Genomic DNA, 20,643 nt, shown 5'->3' with positions numbered 1-20,643 from the left:
AAGAATAGAAAATTATTTTTCTATCTTGCTGGCTTTGTATCTCACTTTATATATCATGTGTTTAGTATAATCCATTACCAGGCAGTGCTAATAAGCTACATGTAAAATTGCCTCGACTGCATTTTATGCAACAATAATTCTTTTGGATATTAAATATTTGAACTAGTGTAAATGCTAATAATCTGCCAGTGTATAAACCAATTCATAAAAATGCAGATTCTCTCTTTGCCTTTGTTACACTTCCCCTTCTCTTTATTTAGGACTGGCTTATCCTTGCTTATTGCACAGGTGAGTGGGGATCTGCCCACCCCAAAATGAGGAGCTCCATGGGAAGACTTCTTGGAGTGAAACCTGTCACAAAGCAAAACCCAGAGGCTGTATCCTAGATGGATCCTTCTGAGCAACTGGATGATAAGAAGGAGTGGAGCAGACTGTGAGCTGCTTTTTCCTACTTCCCTGGAAGCATCAAGTGGGACAAATAGATGTGTTCAGCCCCAGAAATACATTGCAAAGGACTCTTTGAGAGGCAGCCTCTTCAGGCACAGTTCTTTCCTGGCCCCTCTCCAAGCAATATGCCTATCTGCTAAATAATCTTGTGGACTTTCTTGCACAGAGCCTTATTTATTAGCAAGGGCCTGCTCCTACAAAATGCTGAGTTGTGCCATCAATTTCTGCTGACTTCTATGGAGAAGCCACAGCATCCTACAGGTTTGGACCTTTAGACTTTTCAAGAAGAGGTTATTTTGATGGGGAACTGCAATAGGGGGTTACAAGTGGGTATTAATGGTGTGGTACCGGAGCCCTAGCACATTATATTATGCTTCCTTCCCAGTCCACCAAACTTGTCCTGATCTGTGGTGTCGAAGCAGTATCTGGCCTACCACTTCCTCTCTAAATAGCCAGTGATCAAGAAGAAAATGTGTCACTGTCCTGTCAACATTCCTGTGTCTCTACAGGCTGAGAGCCACAGACTCAGAGCCTGTGTCAGCTGAGAGGGTACTGGTGAAGTTGAGCAGGACAAGAAGTCTTTCCTTTCTGGTTAACACAGGCTGCTGGGGTGTCACAGAACTCTGAGACTATGGAGTTTCCCCATTTAAGTCAGGATTGTGTTCATCCCTGGCATCTATTTTCAGTAGACACTGCAACAGCAGTGGAGCAGGGATGTTGAGCGGTACCCTGGACTGTGGTGTTTCTGTTGGCACGTTGGTCTGTGTCACTGCCTGTGGCTCCAAGGAGCCATGGCCAACTCACAAGGGAGAAAAATGAGACTGGATGCTTGCATTCTGCAGTACTTGCACCAAGGCAGGTGCTGAAAGCCAGCAGCCATACAGCCTGCAGGAAAGGAACTAAAACTGATGTCTGCCCTTTTTTCAGCAGGTTGGATGATCCTGGCTCATACTTGCTGAGGCTCCACCCAGAACACAGCTAGAGATACCACCATAACCCCAGCCTGCCCGCTCCCCACTCTCCCAGCACTCTCTAGCACCAGACAGGACAGCAGAATCTCTCAGACAATTTGTATCCAGTATAGTCAGTGCTTTGCTCTGCTCCCAGGCTCACAGCCTCTTCCTTTCTGCCATGTATCCAGCGTGACACTGGTAACAAAAGGCATCCGGAGGCCTACAGAGTGGTTGCTCCCTCCTCTCTTCACAGAAGTTGAATGGAAGCATGACTGTTCTCTGTTGGAACTAATCGGTGGTCACAGCTGCCGCTGAGACTGTGCTGGAGTGTTGTACCCCTGAGAAACTGTGGCACAAGCAGTTGGAATTGGGTGCTGTGCTATTGCCATGGTTCACGTTGTGCCAGGCTAAGCAATTAGGGCTCTTCCACTGAATACAGCAGGCTGAGGCCAGGCTTCTTGGCAGTGTGTGACTGTTGTACAGCAGATGGTACACGGAGTATAACGGACTAAGAAAATATTCTGAGTGGGGAAAATGTCACAGCTAAAAATGCCACCACAGCTGACGTTCTCTGGAAAAGCAGAGGCTGACTGAAGAAGCCTTTTATGCAGACAGTGGGTACCAGCAAAAATGAAAATAGTAATGAGATATTTTTTTTCTCACATTCTGAATCAGTCAGTGTCTCTCAGACTTTTGAGGCATGCTTCACCCTCCATGACATTTGCCAAATAAAGATAAGGGAGGAGGGTGGGTTTTTTGTTTTGTTTTAAACACAGAAACACAGAATGAACATGCAAATGGAGGCACCAGCTTTTTCCTTCGGGGGAGTTAACAGTCTCTGATGAGTTGCTGTGTGCTGACTGGGATCTGAGACAAAGCAATCAGAGAAAGATTATTGCTAGAGAACACAAAACTGGGCAGTTATGTAGATCAATTGTAATTTGTAAAGCATAGGAAAACACCCAGACCAGATAATGAAATTTATGAAGGATGAATAACTCTTCAATAGTGTGGAGGTAGTAGAAAATGAAAGCTACAGACTAGAAGTAAGGAGTTCTAATGCAGGAAGGCATGGCAGAGCTCAAAACTGGATTCTCCAGAGACAAATGCAGAGACACCGGCAGACACTCTGAGCCAAGATAATGCAGCATTTAAAAGAAGGATACAAGAACACCTGTGGATTGTATTTCAGTGGCAGCAGTGAGTATAAGGTTGGACTGTATGATAGTAAGCTTCAGGAAGGAAGGTAAAGTGGATAATGTTGCAGCTGAACTTACATTGACTCATGTCCCCTAAAGCAAATAGATCTGTTAGCAGTGAGTTAGCCAGTGGGTCACAAACTGATATAACATAAGAAATGGGAATATTAGCACTGAAACGGTTCTGATAAGATTGAAGGGAAACAGATAAAACTTAAGTGATGATGGTAAGAGATTAGAACATACCCATTAGAGAGGCAAAAAAAAATATTAAAAAAATAAAGAAGAACTTGAGAATATGTTCACAAATCAGCAATATTTGTAACACAGCACCAAAGAGAGATAGTCCAACTGTCCCATAATTCACACTCTTCGTAAAGTTCTCCTTGCCCTGAGGCTGAAGTCTGGGGAGAGACAGACTGATTGATTACACTAGGAATCACAAAATCAGTAGGGGAGCTAACAGAATGGATACCCACCTGCCCATTTGCTCATTATTGTGGGAGAGGGCAAAACCCCAGAATCATCCACCTCATACATATAAACCCACAGAAATTTAATAAGTGTTTAGAAAGTGAGCATTTCCCCATGGGATAGAAGAAAAATGCTTGATCATGTCAAATTTTATTTTTAAGCTTAGTGTACCAGCAACCTTCTGAAAGATGCTCCTAGCCTAAAAACAGTGCATGCAGGTATGGAAGTCTCCTGCATTCCTGTGACACTGCTTTCTCAGGCTGTAGCTAAATTGTGGGACTCAGACCTGCAGCCTGGTTCCCAAATGACTGGATATTGGGATCAGCTTCTTTGTGCACCATTTCCCTTCCTCTCCCTTGAAGTCCTACTTTTCATTGAAAAGGAACGTAGCTGTGCAGGCAGGGGGAGAACAAGAAGGGTCTCTGTGGGTTCTCCCATGTGACTGTATTATGAAGTATGCTCATCCTGAGAGCCTCTAGTTGCCATTTGGGATTTCTTGGCACTGGAGGGATTCCACCAGTAAAGGCAAAAGACCATAAATGGTAAGAGGAGCAAACGTTTATACAGAGAGCTGCTTTGGCAGCCTGGGTCACTGCATGGGTCTCTTCTCACAGACAGTTGTGAGATTGGTATTTTATTAACTGACAGAAGCTCTGAATGATCAGGCCTGTGCAGTGTGTGGATTCTCCTGAGCATTGGTTGTGCAGAGTTGGGAAGGGAAGCAGAGCAGCACCCTTGGGGAGGGTTGTCTGCAGAGTCCCATGGTTGTAGCCTGCATGAGACAGACCTCTGTGCCTGCTTGGCTCAGAGTGATTTCTGAAGCAGGAAATCGAACCCATAAGCATGTCACCTCCTGTCCAGCCCTTTCCTGTAATGTATTTTTCAATTTTCCTTCTCCAGAGAAGCTCTATTGGTAAGTGCTCTGGCAAAAGTCCTGCTGGCTCTGGTGGTCCCAGTTCCTGCTGTGCCTCATTTGCAAAGAGGATGTGCTGGAGGAGGTTGATCTACATGAGACATGGGGTTAATTGTTCCCTATTATATCCTTATTCAACGTCTCTGCTTTTTCTTTTCATTTATCCTTTTTCTATTAAGTACTATAAAAAATGTTGACAATTCGGATTAATTTTCTTTTATGAGCAGCAACAGCCTTCCCTGGCTCCTTGCTATGCTGACTAGTGAGTTCAAACAGTTTCATGTCCCTCTTTGCATACAGCTATTGAGTATGTTATCCAGCTTCTTCCCTTCAGCTGTTTGTACCCACCTCAGCAGGCTCTGAAACTACTAAATGGCATTATTTGGTCTGTGAGTCTCTATGTCATGCAGCCTGGTTTGTGAGAGTGCACAGAAAGAGAGGAAACTTCATTTATTTAGGCTTATGTTATAGTTTCTTTCAGCCAAGTGGTGCTTGCAGACATTTGTGCACAGAAAGCACCTTTCCTCTGTAGAGCCAGGACCATGCCTATTTCCCAGTTTTGGGTTGTGTTCTCTTCAGAAAGTAGGAGTCAGAGGAAGAGCAGCCCAGCTAAAGAGAAGTAAGAGATTTGAGGATGAGCTTCAGCTGTTGGGCAATACAGAAGAGAAGCCTGATTGACTGATTGCCTGTGGCATGTATGAGAAAAAGCACACACTGGTGGGCTTTGGTTCCAAAAACCAAAAGTTGTGGGATCTTGTAGCCATCAGAGAAGCACAAGTAGAGCTACTTATTAGTACTACTCTAGTATTAGTATTACTCTTTCGAGGTCCCTTCCAGCCCCTAAGATTCTATTATTTTATTACCTAGAGAGTTGCTTCAGGTTAGGATCCTTACTATAATGTGAACACAGACAATAGTCAACAGTGGTGCAAGACAATGTAAGTGCTGTTGCTGGCTGTGCTCTAAGCAATTTGCTTTGCTCCTAAGAGTTACCTGGCCAGTGAGATTTACACTGGCCAGGTAACTCTTGCCTAACTAACTTAAAACTGGCTAGCAAATAATGGATGGTAGTGCTTTATGCACACAGAATCTGTTTGGAGAAACATAAGTAGCAGCTCCTGTTTCTTGAGGCAGGGGAGGATGAAGCAGTAGAAAGTGATGGGCCAGGCTTACTAGCAGATGTGTATCACTGAGCTTGTCTAACAAGACTAGCCAGGGCTACAAGGCTGCCAAGTGTGCTGCCCTGCAAGGATATGGACAAGGGACAGAATGCTGGGTTAAGCAGCTCTGAAGGTGTTTTGGCCACTCTCATGGCCTGTTAAGCACATAAGAACAGGAACAGAAGGAGGTAGGCTCTGTTTTTTGTTGAGGCTGGAGTTCCTTGGCTGTTGGGTTGTTTACAGCTCTGTGGTTCCCTGTGCTCTCAGGCAGGAGGGTAGCCTGGGTGTCAGATTGGGCTGAGAGCTGCAGGCAGTCAGGGGTGACTCCTCTCTTCTTGTTTTGCCAAGCATCTCTAGCTGGCTCAAGGCTCTTGGTATAACATACCATACAGTAGCATGAGGCTTAAACCCTTTTGTCAGTATAAATAGTGAAGATCACTCACTTTGCAAGACTTACCTCTAGCTCTCCAGAAAGTTTTAATTGTCTTGAGTTCCTTAGGTCCCTGCAAAAAAAGAATGTTGTTCAGCTGGCCTTGAAGTAGGGAACAAACATGGTGCAAGAAAGACAAACCCCCACTTCGGACACCATTAGAATAAAAATAAGTAAAAGTGCAGAAGTGAGGTTTCGTGTACAACCTCAGCCCTCTATGCTGTTTTCCCAGCATGCAGCACACTTTCATTGTTTTCCTCTTTCTTTTGCCTTGGAGTCCTGGTTTGGGCTGCTGAGTTACAGACTCAGTTTTTATTGCAAGTGCGATCTCGGTTCCCAGTCCTCTAAGTCACAGTGCTTGAAGCAATGGCAAATAAGATAGTAAGACCCCCCACATGAGGCTGCACTGTAAATGTATTTTAAGCCATTTTGAGAAGAGGAGGATTTGACAGGAAAAGGATATTTGGCTATACTATGCAGAAGCTGAAGAATTCCCTTCCCTGCAGCTCTTGTAGATGAAGAGGTGGGAAATGTACCATGTTGCCTGGAGTTGATGGGGGAAACCTATTTAGGATCTGTTGATTTGAAGAACTGCTGGACTTGTTGGTTTTACCAGAAACACTTAATGAAACTCTGCTGTGTTTCACGTGCGTCTCTCTTCCGTGCTTGTAGTTTTTAAAGGTGTCGTAGCCATAAAGCGTGTAAAATATCTTCTGGATACTGCAGACAAGAATGCATCCATGCAACGACTGTCAGTATTCACAGGAGAGGAATCAAAGCCAGCAGGTGTGTTAGAAACACCTAGAAGAGACATCTGCTCAACTGAGAAACCACACAGAACTGCAGACTCAAAAGCACACTGTGGCAGATAAAAGCGGTCAGTGTCTTTTGAACTTCTCCCTGACTTTATGTTGCTTGTCAGTCTATGCGTAAAATCAGCTCTGAGACCCTTTTAATACATCTTTTGGAGGGAAGAACAGATTTAAAACTCAAAAGTTTGTTTCTTTCTCTGCATTTAATTTTTCCCTTCAGGGCACACAGATGTTTCTTTCCTGTCTCTGTGCATGCTCATATTGCAATCTTCCATTTTAGTGCTTGAGACAGGAGTGGCAAGCACAGGAGGAGGTATCTGACAGCTCATACCTTGTGCTCTATCTCTGTTTTGAAACAGGCAGTGGGATGGCTGTAGCCAACAGCCCTCCAGCTGGACCATGTGGGTTTATGAAAATACCAATTTTAAGTGCCTGGCTGAAAAACACGATTTAGTAGAGAAGTATTGCAGTGCACTTGCTAAATTATTCCAATGAAAGAATTCTTGCAGTTCTAAGAAAAACCTTTCTTTAGATAGCTTTAAACCCCCTTACTTTTCTGCTTTTTTTGAGCATTTTCTCTTTTTATTCTACTCAATACAGCTTGATTAGAGGTGTTTCTGTTTTTCTACTGAGTAGAAGAATCAATGTTTTTTGTTGTGAAATCAGACTGTAAATAAGTAACTCCTGAAAGCTTGAAGTTTATCTCTTGCATAAGCAAATTCAGGTCGGGAGTCCAAATTTCAAAGTTTTATGTCCATTTACCTTTAAAGTTTTGTTTTAAGGATTAGGTTTGTGAAGAAGTAGAGGATACGGACTAATAACATTCCAGAGTAGACTTTGGAGTTCTGAATTTGGTGCTTATCAGCAATGTCCAAGTTCCTAAGTTTTGCTTATTTTTAAGGCCTTTATTTACTTTGTCTGTAGTTGAATTACCATAAAATTAGGAAACACAAATTAGCCACACATCTGTTATCCAAGTGGTTCCATCAAAGCCTGATTACAATAATTTTTTAAATCAGATCCTGTAAGTGAAGTCTGTAGTACCTGTTCTCATTAGGATAAAACACAGCACTCTTTTTGAAAAGGAATTGATCTAACTCTGCACATTTGGAGACCAATTAGGAACAAATTATCACTGTAAAAGCACAGAGAAGACTGTTTGGAAGGTTGAATGTGTCTTTAAAAAGGAACTGAAATAATACCCTTTTTACAGTCATGTTAATATTACCATATGAATCACAAAATGTAAAATATTTTGAACACAGTCTTTTGGGTGTGAGGAAGGTGCACGTGAAAATAAGACATATACAATTAAGGGTGCTGTATTGCTCTGCTCCAGCAATGAGATGCTGTTAAGTGTTAATGCAATGCATTTCTTATAGGTGAGGCTGTGATCTGCAGAATCTTTCTACCTATCTATGTATTTTTGTTAGAGAGCCTGTCTCCTCCCAAAACAGCTGAAGTTACTGTAACCCTGTGTAAACGTTATCATTAGCTTAAAAGGAGCTGAGAATGGTATTGCTGTTTCCCCTATGGGTGTTAAGTTCAGATGCATCTTGCATGTCTTGCATGAGATTTAACTATTAAGAGTCTCAGGAATGCTCTGCTGTGTTGCCTTCATCTCCAACCTTGTGTATGACTTGGGTGGAAGAAAAGCTGCAGTGTAATGGTGCAGCTGGGGTAGTTTTTCAAGTCAAGGGACCTCTAGCTAAAAGGAGATTTTCTATCAGTAACTTCTTACCATGGTCCTTCCTCCATCCTGCAGTTGAACACTAGCCTTGTGCCCTGCCATGTGATGCAACTGGTGAAGCCTTGCATGTTAGACTTAGGGAAGGTGGGAAAGGTCTTAAACTTTGTGCCTATGGGCTCATGGACAAGCAAGCTATAGTATGTGAGTGGCCCTGCAATTGTCCATGGGCATAATTCTGTCCCTGGGGCAGCATGGGGGAATTTAAGCTAACTTTACCCTACTTGTGGGTTTCTTTGGCTGTACAAGGAGGATTGTACTACATTTCATAATTATTTTTGTATGTAGGCAAGTTGTGGCCCTTGCTTCTGTATCATAACATTGTCCCCACTGCTGACAAGGCTAGGGGCAGTCATTCCTCTCTGTAGGTGACCAGGAGGTTACTCTGCACCCTCACCTTTTGCAGCTCTTCTGACCTCTGTCCACCCAGCTCTGGCATCTTGGACTGACTCTTCAGCTGAGGAAGGGGCACAGCTCCCTTGAACTCAGTGGAGCTCTGCTAGTGTGAGTGAGTAAGAGAGTGAGTGATGGATATGATCCATTATTGTTAGTGTTCCTCAGGGGCAATTCATGTCCAGATGCTGTTACTGAAGGCAGGGGATAAGACACCACAGTTTTGTTCTCAATCCGTATCTTTGTAAAGGTGGGGGGAAAAGGTGAAGAAGCATCTTGCCTCCTCTCACTTATGCTAGTATTTACTTATGAATGTGACAAGCTGTCAGTTTCTAGTTTGTGTGAAAAGTGACACTTAATTTCCCTTCTCCCCATTGCAACCTTGCCAACGTATTTGCTGCACACAGATATAGATTTGTGTTCATTGCCCTAGCAGATGTCACAGTGATTCAGTGCAAAATCTGCTTGGGGACATGATTATAATTGAACTGTTCTCCTGGAAGGGTAGATAAATACATTGGTATTTTCTGTTTCTGTTAAAATACCAGAGCTTTGTATTTCAGATCCGTGAATGAGATTTTTAACATTCCATTTTGCACAAGAAGGAGGCAATGTGTGCAACTGTTTTAAACACTTCAGAAATTTTGTAGGACCAAATACAAATAATTAAAGTATCTGATCCTAAAAAATAACTTACATCTATGCTGATTTCTATGATGAGACTCTGAATGTCCAGGCAGTGGCATATCATGCAAGCTCCTATTTCTAAGGTGTTTCAGGCAAGGCTGGATGAGATGTACTGACATTCCAATGTGAATTCAAGCTGATGTTTCCTGTGCATTACCTAAAGGTGTTTAGGAACTGATGTTATATTCAGTGCCGTTGTAAAGTGACAGTTGTTTGATATTTAGATGCACGAAAGTCTGTGTGAGTAGATTGTGAATACTACTGTTATTAAAAGTAAGGTTTAATTAAATGCAGGCCCCTCTTACTGAGAATTTTACTGAGAGTGCTTATCTCCTTTCTTTCACTTCTGCATCCCATTTACATGGAAAAACCATTCTTTGCTGAGGAAGTGGCTCAAGAAGGTTTGGCTTTCGTGTAACAACCACCCAGGGGCACCACTTCCCCCTTCAGAATACAAGTTAATTATATAGCTGTAGCAAAATAATACAGAAGCCAAATTAAAAAAAAAAAATAATAATTTTTAGCTGCTCATGTTGCTTACGTTGCTGATGCTGTGCTATTGTTCAGTAGCTGTGTAATTGGCAAGTGTGGCTGTGACATGCAGTCTCTAGTTTGTGTGCATACTTGATGCCTATCTGTTCTTCCAGGAGTTCCCTACTCCCTACCATTTTCTGTCGTTACGAGTAAGATGCTTACATAGCAGTGCATCTACAGCTGGCTCTTGACCAAGCCTTCTGAGGGCTTGCAAAAAGCCCCTCTAATAAAGTTAATACCGGTGGAGATTGCCCCCTCCAACCATTTTGATATCCTTGGCACAAAGGAAATGCTGTTTCCTCCCTCTGGAGGATTAGGCAGCATTAAGCCTGCTCTCTCTGTGAAGATTAGCACGCTGCTGGGTGGCTGGTTTTTCTCCCCTTCCCCCCCTTGAAGGAATTATTGCTCCAAAGGGCTGCCCACAAGGGAAGAGCTGTACTGCAGGCTGCCTGACAGCTGCTTTGTTCCTTTCGCTTTCTCTGCAAAATGCCTGCATCTAAAAATCGATTGCATCTCCTGTTGTTTTGAGAGGGTGTTCCTGTTCTTGCATCCATGCATCCCCAGCACCGTGTGGCAGCAGGTGGAGAACCGATTGTGCCACTGCAGCTGTTGTTACACTGGGACTCCCTCCCAGTCCTGCTTGCTGAGACTGGGAAGTGGCGTGCATGCCAGGCTAAGTTAGAGCAACTGTTGTCCTTGCATGTCAGGACTTCATTTGCACTGTTGGCAGTTTTCCCAATTTGATTGGGAAAACTCAGACACAAGCCTTCTGGGTCCCAGGGCGTTAAGCACACTGAACCCTCTCTTGGGCTGGTGACTGGGGAGGCAGATACACATCACCTTCCTGGTAGGCTTGCTCTTGAGAGATCTCAGAATATTTTGCATATGGATCCTTCTCCAAACAAAGGCAGGATGATCCTCACACACATGTCAAACACAACCCCCCTTTAGCTACCTTCCTACTTACCTGCATTTTGGCTGGTGACCATGCCAGCCATTCAGTCCATTTGCTGAAACAGTCCTGGCAACAAATCACCTAGGCATCTTTTCCTTTCCTAGACACAATGCCTGAACAACTCTTTTTTTCCCAAAAAGCAATGTGAAAAGTTTGGAAAAATGGAGGTATCCTTTCAGATCAAAGTTTGGACGTGTAAAATCCTACTGTCCTACCCAGAACCTGCCCCAGGTATTTGTCATGCCTACTATTTCTAGGGAATTCAGATACATTGCATCTGAAGGAGAGCTGCTTGTGCCTCCAGAGGTTGTCAGAAGCATGGGTGTATGTATGGCTTATGGTGCTAACAGCTCACTTGCATCCTTTGGGATGACCAGAAATGAAAAGATGGGAGAAAACTGAAGGAAAGGCCAAAGGAGCTAAAAGGGAGCCTCAGGGGTCACTTTTTAGATCAGAGGAACATAGTCCCCAGTGTGGAGTGATTTATGTTCATCTGCATGTTAACGAACAACAATCTGTCAGGCTCCCTGTGGTCCTCTTGGTCAGGATTTTCCAGAGGGCTGAAGTATGCTCCCTTACCTCTTCTTGCTGTTGAAGCTTGCTCCTGGAATAGGCACTGCCTGTTACAGCTGGGAAATGGCCTACCAGAACATTTGAGCTGGAAAAGTGCTATTCTGATATAGTAGTTGGCTGAGAATAAGGGAAATGTCACCTTATGTCACCTTACCTCCTTGTGTCAACAGAATAAGGAAAACAAAACAATTAATAGCTTTTTGAGATGAAAGGGAGCAGCTTTTGAATCCAGTCGTTGGAAGCAATTGTTAGCTGGCACATAGTAATCCCATGTAACCCCCCCAAATGTCTAGAGGACATCTCAAAACAACAACAACAAAGTAAGTTTCCTGACTGTTGGGTGGGTTGCAGGGACTCTGGAGGTGAAATGCTTCACTTCTTCTCTAGTGAACTCTTATTCAGTGGGATTGTAAAGCTACCCACATACTGGAGCTATTTCAGTGGAGAGGAAGTTGCAGCACCATATGTTGGTATTTTCTAGGGTTAAGCATTTTTTCTGTGGCAGGTTAGACTCGTCTGGTGTGGGGAGGATCAGTGCACTCCAGGTGGTGCTGCAAGAATCCTCCAGTCTCTGCAACAGGCAAGGTAATATGTCCCTAAAATGGGAGTAAACATGATGTAGCTGCATGATTTGGACAAACACTGGTGTTCAACCATAGGTAATTGCAGGTGCTACGGAAAAGTTTATATAAGAATGAAAGAAAGCTGCTTTGGAAATAATTTATCACCATAAAAAGAATTATGGTGGGGCTTTTTTAGTTATGTAATTTGTGCTATGGAAATCTTAGATTTTTAATGGACCATGCAGTAAGGCATGGCTGCTAAATAGGTCATTCTAGTTCAAAACTTAAAAAGGCCTTTTGCAGAACTAGAGTGGAACAAGGATGAAGTGTGTCAAAAATGAGATTCCAGAAGAGAGGTCAAACTAGAATTTTAGAAGTGACTCTTGGGGTCTGTTTTTGAATCTTGCTGTAAGATTCTTATATGCCTTTTTGGAGCCATTTAGCCTTTATAGCTTCATGCCTCTGCCTGAAAATTAGATGTAACAATAATAATAGTACAGGTCTTCTCTCAGTCTTGTACCCAAAGCTACTTCTGTTGACATTCTCTGGTACAGCACTTGCTTTTGCCATCCAGGACAGACCATAGCTAGCCTGGCCTTGGGACCAGATTTTTTTGCTGGTATATTGAATATCTTTAAGCCTAGGTCTGGGACTTGTCTGCACTTGCTGGTGAAAGAGAAAAATCTGAAACAGTTCAGCTAATAGTGAGACCAGAAGCAGGTGCAGGTATCTGTAATCTGGTAGCTTTAAAAGTTTGGTTTTGTGCCTTCAGAGCTCTTCAGTTGGTGGAGATGTGAATCAGTGTCACAAAACTCTAATGACCCTTTTCCCTTGCTGCTCCTGCATATCTGTGCTGTACTTTCCCAACATAATTTGTATAAGCTGTAAGGATATTCCCTAACCCTCAGAAGTCCCCAAAGCAGTAGACAGTTTTGGGGTTTTTTTAAATATATTGCTGAATCTATGCTGTGTCATCTTGCTGCTGCCTCTGTTCCTCTCTCGGTCCCTCAGGCAGCTCCAGGAGCTTCCACTTCATGCCTTCCATGGCTGCATGGCTGCATGAGCTGTGGGATGGGTGAAGGTCAGCCTGAGGATTGGTGTCTACTCTGGGCTGTAATGCTGAGACAGCACTACTGAGGCTGCGTTTTGGTGGTGAAAAATTAGGGTGGGGGGAAGTGAATGAGAAGTGGGCTGAAACAGAGAAAGGAGAGGAACATTTTCAGCCAGGGAGGGTGAACAGCAAATTCCACTTCTAGGAGGGGGATTTCCAGGATGTAAAGTTGGAGAGATCAGAAGGAGGGAAAAAGAGAAATGAAGGACAAAGACAAATTAAGGAAGGAGGGAAGCAATGGATTAAATGATACTTGAGATGGTAGAAAGAAGGGGAAGGTATTAAGGCTGTAGGAAAAAAGAGGCTGACCTTGGAGGAGAGGGAGAAGTAGAGATGACAGAGTTGAGGAGTGGGGAGCAGAGGTGAAAAGGAGAGCCAGTTAGGTGCATTGCAACCCAAAAGTGTTTAATCAGCTCTTGGAGATGAGAGGCACTTGGTCAGGTACTGCTGACAGTACAGCTGTGGCAGTGAGGCTTCAGAACCTGCCCTTTGTGACTGACTTTGGATCAGGGTAGGTTTCACAGCCTTGATGCTTCTCTGAGCTGCTGTTGGGCACCAAGGTGGAACTGCAGCAGCATGTCCCTGCTGGTTGTGGCACAGGGGAAGGCAGGAGAGGGGACTCAGATAATCACTCACTACTTCTTGTCCTGATATATAAAGTTTGCTGCTAGAACAGACTTTGCTTCACTCCTACACACAATGTGCTCAATCGCTTGATTTTTATGTAACAGGAAGCACTGAAGAGTATGATTCTGCCAGGCAGAGGGCAGAAAATCTTGCTATTAATGGTAGAAGTGGGGAGAAAGTGGCTTCGTATAAAGGAAGCGCTTCACTTTAACAAAGCTGAAACAGATTTTTAAATTATTATTTCAGCATTTTAAAGGCTTGTGGGTTTCCGTATATATCTGGAAGGTGTCTCTTGAAGTGTGGACACCTAGGATTTTGCAGGCATCAAAATCAAATTTGTTGAGCTGACAAGGTTTTCTGTATCTGGATACTTGATGAGTTCATATTTTCTGGCACAAGGTAAATTAGGCTACAATGGGCCTGGAACTGAAACTATAGAGGAGGGTATAAAAAAACATTCCCTGTTTCTCCTGTCACTGCTTATGGGTCAGTCAAATGTGGTTAGGAACCAAAGACACTGCAACGACCTTTCTTAATACCTTGCTAATGAAGCTTGGCTGTGGAAGGGCCTGTCCCCATCTCTGGCCTTCCCAGCTATTTCCCTCTTGGCTGCCAGTTTTCCTTCACAACTCAGAAGCAGGAGATCCCCTTTAGTTAACAGCCCCGTCTTTCGTTTCTCTAGATACAGACCAGGGTTCTGCCTTTTCTCTTTGCACTTGAGCTGGTCATGATGATAATGAAGTCCCAGATGTTTTCTGTAGCTATCTGGTCTACTCAGCCCTCTGTTTGAAAGCTCCTTTTGAATTGGTGTCTGTTTCCCTGATCCTGTGGGGTCATCCTTGAAATGTCTGTGCAGCTTCCCTCTACTTAATCAGTTAGCATCTGTAAGAAATGTGAGTTGTGCAGGAAGGAAACAAGGAAAGCTGGATAGCTGATCCTTGAAGGAGTGCTCCGAGATCCTCTGCTGAAAGGTGTTCTGGAGGCTCAAGGTGTTAATGTGCACTTGGCAGTTTACAAGAGACCATTGCCTGTGACACATAAGGAGCCCTTTTCCTGGTTAGCTGGAAAATTACTCTGTGCTGAATGCCTAGAGTAGCCATGCTGTGTGAGGGAAGGGCTGTGGAAACTGCCACCTTTGAGCAAGTGTTCGTGGCTCTCACTGAAGTACACTGGACACATAAACACCCCGAACCAGACCTGCAGGAGCTTCACTGCCTGGAGTTTCTCGTTTGTTATTACATTTTCATAGTGCTGTATTGCAAGGACTCCTGCCTTCATCTATCAGTGTTACATTTGGTATCTACCATGAGTAGCCTGAGCTGGTGGCAGGAGACCAGTGAGAAGATTTTTCTCGTGGAAATCCACCAGTGAGAAACCTACCAATACAGTTAAATAGCCACAAATAAAGAATCAGTCTGAACATTAAGGAAAAAAAAAAGACAAAAAAAAAAAAAAAAAAAAAAGACTGGAAAAATGAGATTCTTGCACATGGTTAATGTTATTTGGGAATTAGAGGTGGTTCTTTAAATAAATGTTCTAAATGTGGTTGGCATAGATGTCTAAGTATGAAGACTAAAAGATGAAGGTGGGTGTTTTTAAACTGAATAGCAATGATGTATCTGCACCACTGCAGAAACATTACCAAATTGTCAGGCTGAGTAGAAGAGAATGGCACTTGAATTTCATTTTGGCTCTCACAGGGCAACACCCCTTGTCTAAGGCCTTGAGTCCAGTCTAACACCTGCACGTTTGATCTTGCTTCCATTGAAACTGGCAGGAAACTACTTATCAGGGAAAGCAGACCACAGGACTGGGAACCAGGGTGGGTATATTCAACTTAAAAGGGTGCAGTATATGGTTTTTCCCTGTTCAAGTATCAAGCACCGTAAAAGGGGTCTTTCTTATCATTCAGCAGCAGATCTGAGGAACAGTCTCATGTTACTCTGTTATTTTCTAAATCTGCAAAAGCAGCACAGGCTGCCTTTTGGCCAGATGAGCTGTGGGACAGCTCTGCTCCTCTGCAGATGTAGTGCTGTTGTACCAATGGTTTCCAGTGGGAAATTCCACCCACCACCCACCTTGCCAAAAGACAGCTTGGAGGAGGAGAAAATAAATCCTATGATGATGGTGGATCATTCCCATTGAAACAACAGCAAGCAGGGAAATCCACCAAGCTGTTAGTCATGCATTTTATACAGATACACAGAGCATAGTATATGTGAGTATGTGTGTATATATATACAAACACATATAAAAAAACCCTATCTTGCACTAACACTATCTGTATAAAGCATCATCAATATCAGGTGTCAGAATAATAAGGAAAGTAGCTCATGGAATATAAATATATATCCAGCAGAAATTGGCCCAGCAGGTAATTTTGCTAATAATCCTTGCACTTAGTTTTCATGAAAGATATTAAGATTAGTGTGCCTAGAAAATAGATTGTACCTCTTTAAATGAGCCTCCTTTCTCTGTAGCCCTCTGAAACCTAGAGGGTATTTGTAATCATCTTTAAATAGTGCTTGTTAAAAAGAAGTGAAATCAAAGGGTATTTCAGGATGTAGCTTTTCTTTAAATATGTTCCTTGTAAGTGGGGAAATCTGCAATTGTTTGCAGATGCTCAAGCTCCATTAATGTGTCTTTATGAGCATGGGTTTTGTGCAAGTTTATAAGGTGATATCATCTAACAAAATGGTGTAAAAAAAGATAATTGATTTTTAGTGGTTCCTAAAATGCAGAGCACAAGTATGCCACAACTGCTGAGAGTATGGAAGTGTGAAAATTTGCTTGAGAAGTAAGTCAGAGGCAGCTGTGATTCTGACCACTTTTTAAGTGTTTAATACCCTGCATGTGCATCCTGGGAATTTATAATCTTCCAGAAATGCAGCACATATCTTCAAAAAACGTATGCCCTTAGCCTCTTATCAAAGATTAAGATATGGAGGACCAGATCTTCAAATGTACTGTGACTGTGAGCGAGATCCTACTTAATGTTTGAAGATGTTATGAACACATGCAATATACTTCTGAAAACCAGGAAAGCATATGGAGTTGGAATGTTGATAGGGCAAAGTCTTTGCTGCAGTTTGGAAAGGGGAGATTATGGCTTTGTTTTTAAATGAGACACTCCCTGGGCTAAACTAATTGCTGAGGTGACTGCAAAAGTCAGCATAGTAAACTGGTCTTCAAGATTACTTCAGTTAAGAAATTACACGGAGGATTTTATGCCCATAAATGCATTTTGGGAACCATGTTTTATACACTTATTTTCCTCCTTAGAATTGGAGTGTTTATTCTTCTGTGTTTGTTTGATGGTAAGTTATTTAAAAGCTAATTGCACCAGTGCTTCAGTACTTGAGACCAAGTGGAATTTAGCCTCTAGCACCATAATCAATGAAAGCAGAAAAATTTTTCAGAGCAGAACTCTCTCCAGTCAGTCCCCTTGAGGAGAGAAGCAGTATTCTGTGAGCAAGGCTCTGTTTCTCAGGCTGTTTTCCCCACAAAGGCTTCCATGAACAGCAAACATGCCTTCAGTAATCAAATGTGCGTTAATTAGTCCCGAACTCTGCTCAACATGCTATCAGTGTTCAAAAAGTAGAGATGCTTCTTTCCAATGAAGGAAATGCAACTTTCATTTGTGTTTTAGGTCCTTGCCTCTGGTGCTTGGGCAGAAGCAAGCTTTGAGGGCAAGTGTGAGCAGAAATGTGAAAGTACAATGAGATTTGGAAAAAAGACAGCCCTTCCTTAAAATCCATACAGAATCTACCATTATCCAATATATGTAAAATTACACTATCCCTTCACTTTGATTCCCCCCCACCCCCAAATTAAGTACAGTCATTAGTATGTTTCCCCAAGCAGTTCTTCAATGATGCATGCTTCTTTCCAGCTGATTTTATTTAAGATGCAACTTCCAATTCCCCAATGTCTCTTCAGAGATGTAACACATCTACAAACCATCCTTCAGAACGAGGGAGAGAATTTCTCTCCAGACTCCTCCCTCGAAGTGCAGACCTTTCCATCTTCCCCTGCCAAATGCTGCCTGCACATCGAGGATTTCCATGGGATCAAAAAATGGGGTTATCTGGCAACTTCCCCCCAAAGTAAGACCAGTAGCAGTGCTCTTGGCTAGAGCATCCCCCTTGCCCACAAATTTCTGTGCTCTGGGATCTGGCATTAATGATAGTTGTACCCCAAATGGCTGCTGTCACATCGCAACACAGAGGCACTGCCTGGTGCAGTTAAATTGGTCGTCAGAGTAACTCAGACCATGTCTCCCCCTGCATCAGTACCTCTCCTTGTGCTTTTTAGGTGAGCTGCACCATCTCCAGCAATAGCTCATGTCAAGCTGCATCCCAGCCCGGCAGGTCTGGGCTAATTCTCAACCGCGACTGCCCTGGAATCCCATTAGTGAAAGAATGAGCTGTTTCTTCCTGCCTTAACTGCACAGTGCTTTGTTCAAATATTGAATGCTTGGGACCAGGGTTTTGAAATATTGATAGAGGAGAAAGCACAGGCTGTCTCGGTCAAGCCTCGTGCCAGGCTTTATTCAGCCGTCTTGGCGTGTGTGGGACCTGTGGGGGAAGAGAAAAGGTCAGTGTGGCTGCCTTTTGAGGAGAAGGGTGGGGCTGGGGAGGTGGCTGGCAGTTAGCAGATCATGTAGGAGATGTTTGCTGGGGTGAGATCACCCATGACTTGGCAAAAGTAATGCCCAAATGCATTGACTCCTCGTGCCGTCTTGACTTCAGCAGAACATGAAGCCCATCTCTGTGCTGTGCAGGATTTTCTCTCCAAAACTCCTGGGGCTCTGCCACCCTTTGCATGTAAGAGTGGTTTCAGCCAAAACTGTTTGGAAGAGAAAAAAAACTGAGCGTGCAAATAATGTTCTTGAGTCTTTTATTGATCTTCAAGTGTGCTGAACGGTCTCCCTTTCCCTTTCCTGTTAAATCTCTCCCTGAAGGCCACTCTTCTGTTTATGCCTTAGTGACGTCTGCAGGGACGACAAATGTACAACCCGTGCATTTCTCAGTGATTTTAAAAATAGGAAGCTTTCTGATGTATTGGTTCAATATAAAATAATCTCATTGCCCCTGTGGATCCATGTGAAATTTCAGAGCCATGGAGAAAGGGTCCTGTGTATTTCTGTTGTCTCTTGCACAGCGCTAAGCTCTGCGGGCAGCTCTCCCAACATGCCAATTCCACCGTACGACTGAGGAAAGGAGCAGAGTGCTCTGCCTTGATGGTAGCAGACTGATGAATTTCCCTGGAGGTTTTCTGAGCTGTGACAATCATGGGGACTGGCATGGTGGCGATGGAAGCAGAGAGTCCTTGCTCAAACATTACCATTTCCTTGGAGAGAGCACGGGCTATGCGGGAGTATTTCCATACCCCAAGCAGCAGGCAGTGCTTTGCTGTGGGTCAGACCACACAGGTGTTGAAGAAACGTGGCAAAGCTATACTAGCTGTCTTTCATAGCCTTGTTTTCTAGAAATGTAAATGACGACAGCGGAATTAACTCTTCCAGATGCTGCTTTGTGTTTTCTGTGTTCTTTTAGGATGATGAGAACTTTGGATGTTTGACCACCATGGCCTTGGCATGAGCTACAGCACATCGGCGGCAGGGAGAGACACCAGGGCCCTGGGAACCTCTGGTTGTGTGTACACACTACATTCCCTTAATGGCAAGCAGTAAGAGTAAAGCACTTGCTTTGGCTGATGGTGCTTTTTTTCCCTTTTCTCATTTTTCTTCTTTACATGATTTCCTCTGCTATGAGAAATGAAGATGTTGCAAACAACCCATCTGCGTTTTTGCAACACCTCCTCTGTTCCTTGATTATTATAGTTTGTTGATGACACTTTGTATGTTTGTTATGTTTTCAAGTGTTTGTGGTTTGTGCCACTCTTCTCTTCCATCTCCTCCCCCTCCCCCCATTTGCTTTACAGTATTTGGAAGAGCTTGAATGTTTTTCTTTTACCTCCTTTTTCATGTTAGGAACATGAATTTTTATCTTTTTGTGCTTTGCTAAGAATTTTCTTCACATTCAGTCTCTCAAAGGGAGCTTCTTCACCATGTCTAACAGCTGTTGGTTTAAATTCTGTTGTTATCTTTTGAGGGGTTTTCTAACAGAAATGGGGTTAAATCAAAAGTGATACTTTTAAGGTGGAGATATACCCCTCATCTGTTTGAAATCACTTGTTACCCTACCAGTTCAGTGTGGTTGGCAGGATTTAGGGAAGGGCCTTGGCTCAGTGGCCACTTCTTGCCTTGTTTTTTCTGCATGGGTAGGCTGGCCCATGTGCTCTGAGGGTACTTCTCTGTGTCTTTAGGAGGCAAAAGACAAAGCATCCTGTTCTCCCTCTTCCGTGATGAAGGAACCTGCTGTCAGTCTCTCTCTGGGGTTGCTGTGAGAAGGGAAGAGAAAGCCATTGTTTTGAGGTCTGTTTCTTCACTGCAGCCCACAGACGGGGTTCCAGCCACGCTGGGGCCAGTGAGACGACGAGGTGCTGGTGCCCACTCTGCACTGCTGGCCAGAAGGGTCACCTGCTCTTTTCCCATTAGTTTGGGCACTGCCCCCATGGCTAAGGGGACCCTGCTGGCCAGGGGGACCATGCATATGTGCAGCATCAAGAGCTTCTTGCAACAAGTTCCTTTTTACTGACAACAAAAGGACGTGTCTTCAGTATGTCTTTTTCTGCTGCAGCCAGTAGGTACAACAGGGGCTTGCTTAGCTGCCACACAATAGAAACGCGGGCTTCACTTGATCTTCCAAGGTTGTTGGAAGTGCCTTTATTATTTTTATCTCCTCCCTTTCCCCTTTTCTTCTGCACGGACATTTCAGAGCCTGGAACAGAGGAAAGGAGAGGGGGGAAAAAAAGAAAGGCCACGCAAGGTATGGTTAGCGTTTCCCTCCACCTGAAACTGCTCCTTCTGCTTTCGCGCACCGCAGCAGCAGAGAAGAAGAGTTAAGTAATAATTACAATAAATAATAATAATGGAAACCCCGCAATTTCGCGCTCGTTTCCTCCTTGCGGTGCAGACGCACAAAGAGACTGAGGGAAAGA

General features: G+C 43.6%; 1 protein-coding gene across 1 annotated transcript in view; it reads left to right on the top strand.

Annotated features, from left to right (window-relative positions):
* The first annotated feature begins 19,947 nt into the window (after window positions 1-19,947).
* SH3BP5 (SH3-domain binding protein 5 (BTK-associated)) overlaps window positions 19,948-20,643 on the top strand; it is a 51,261-nt gene continuing 50,565 nt past the window's right edge. The window contains exon 1 of the mRNA XM_010007601.1: window positions 19,948-19,962. Within this exon, the coding sequence (XP_010005903.1) occupies window positions 19,948-19,962 (15 nt within the window). The remainder of the gene's footprint in view (window positions 19,963-20,643) is intronic.

This window comes from Chaetura pelagica, unplaced genomic scaffold (assembly GCF_000747805.2).
Source record: "Chaetura pelagica isolate M959 unplaced genomic scaffold, ChaPel_1.0 scaffold10, whole genome shotgun sequence".
NCBI lineage: Eukaryota > Metazoa > Chordata > Aves > Apodiformes > Apodidae > Chaetura > Chaetura pelagica.
The sequence above is the reverse complement of the archived record's forward strand: the minus strand, read 5'-3'. Positions and strand labels throughout refer to the sequence as shown.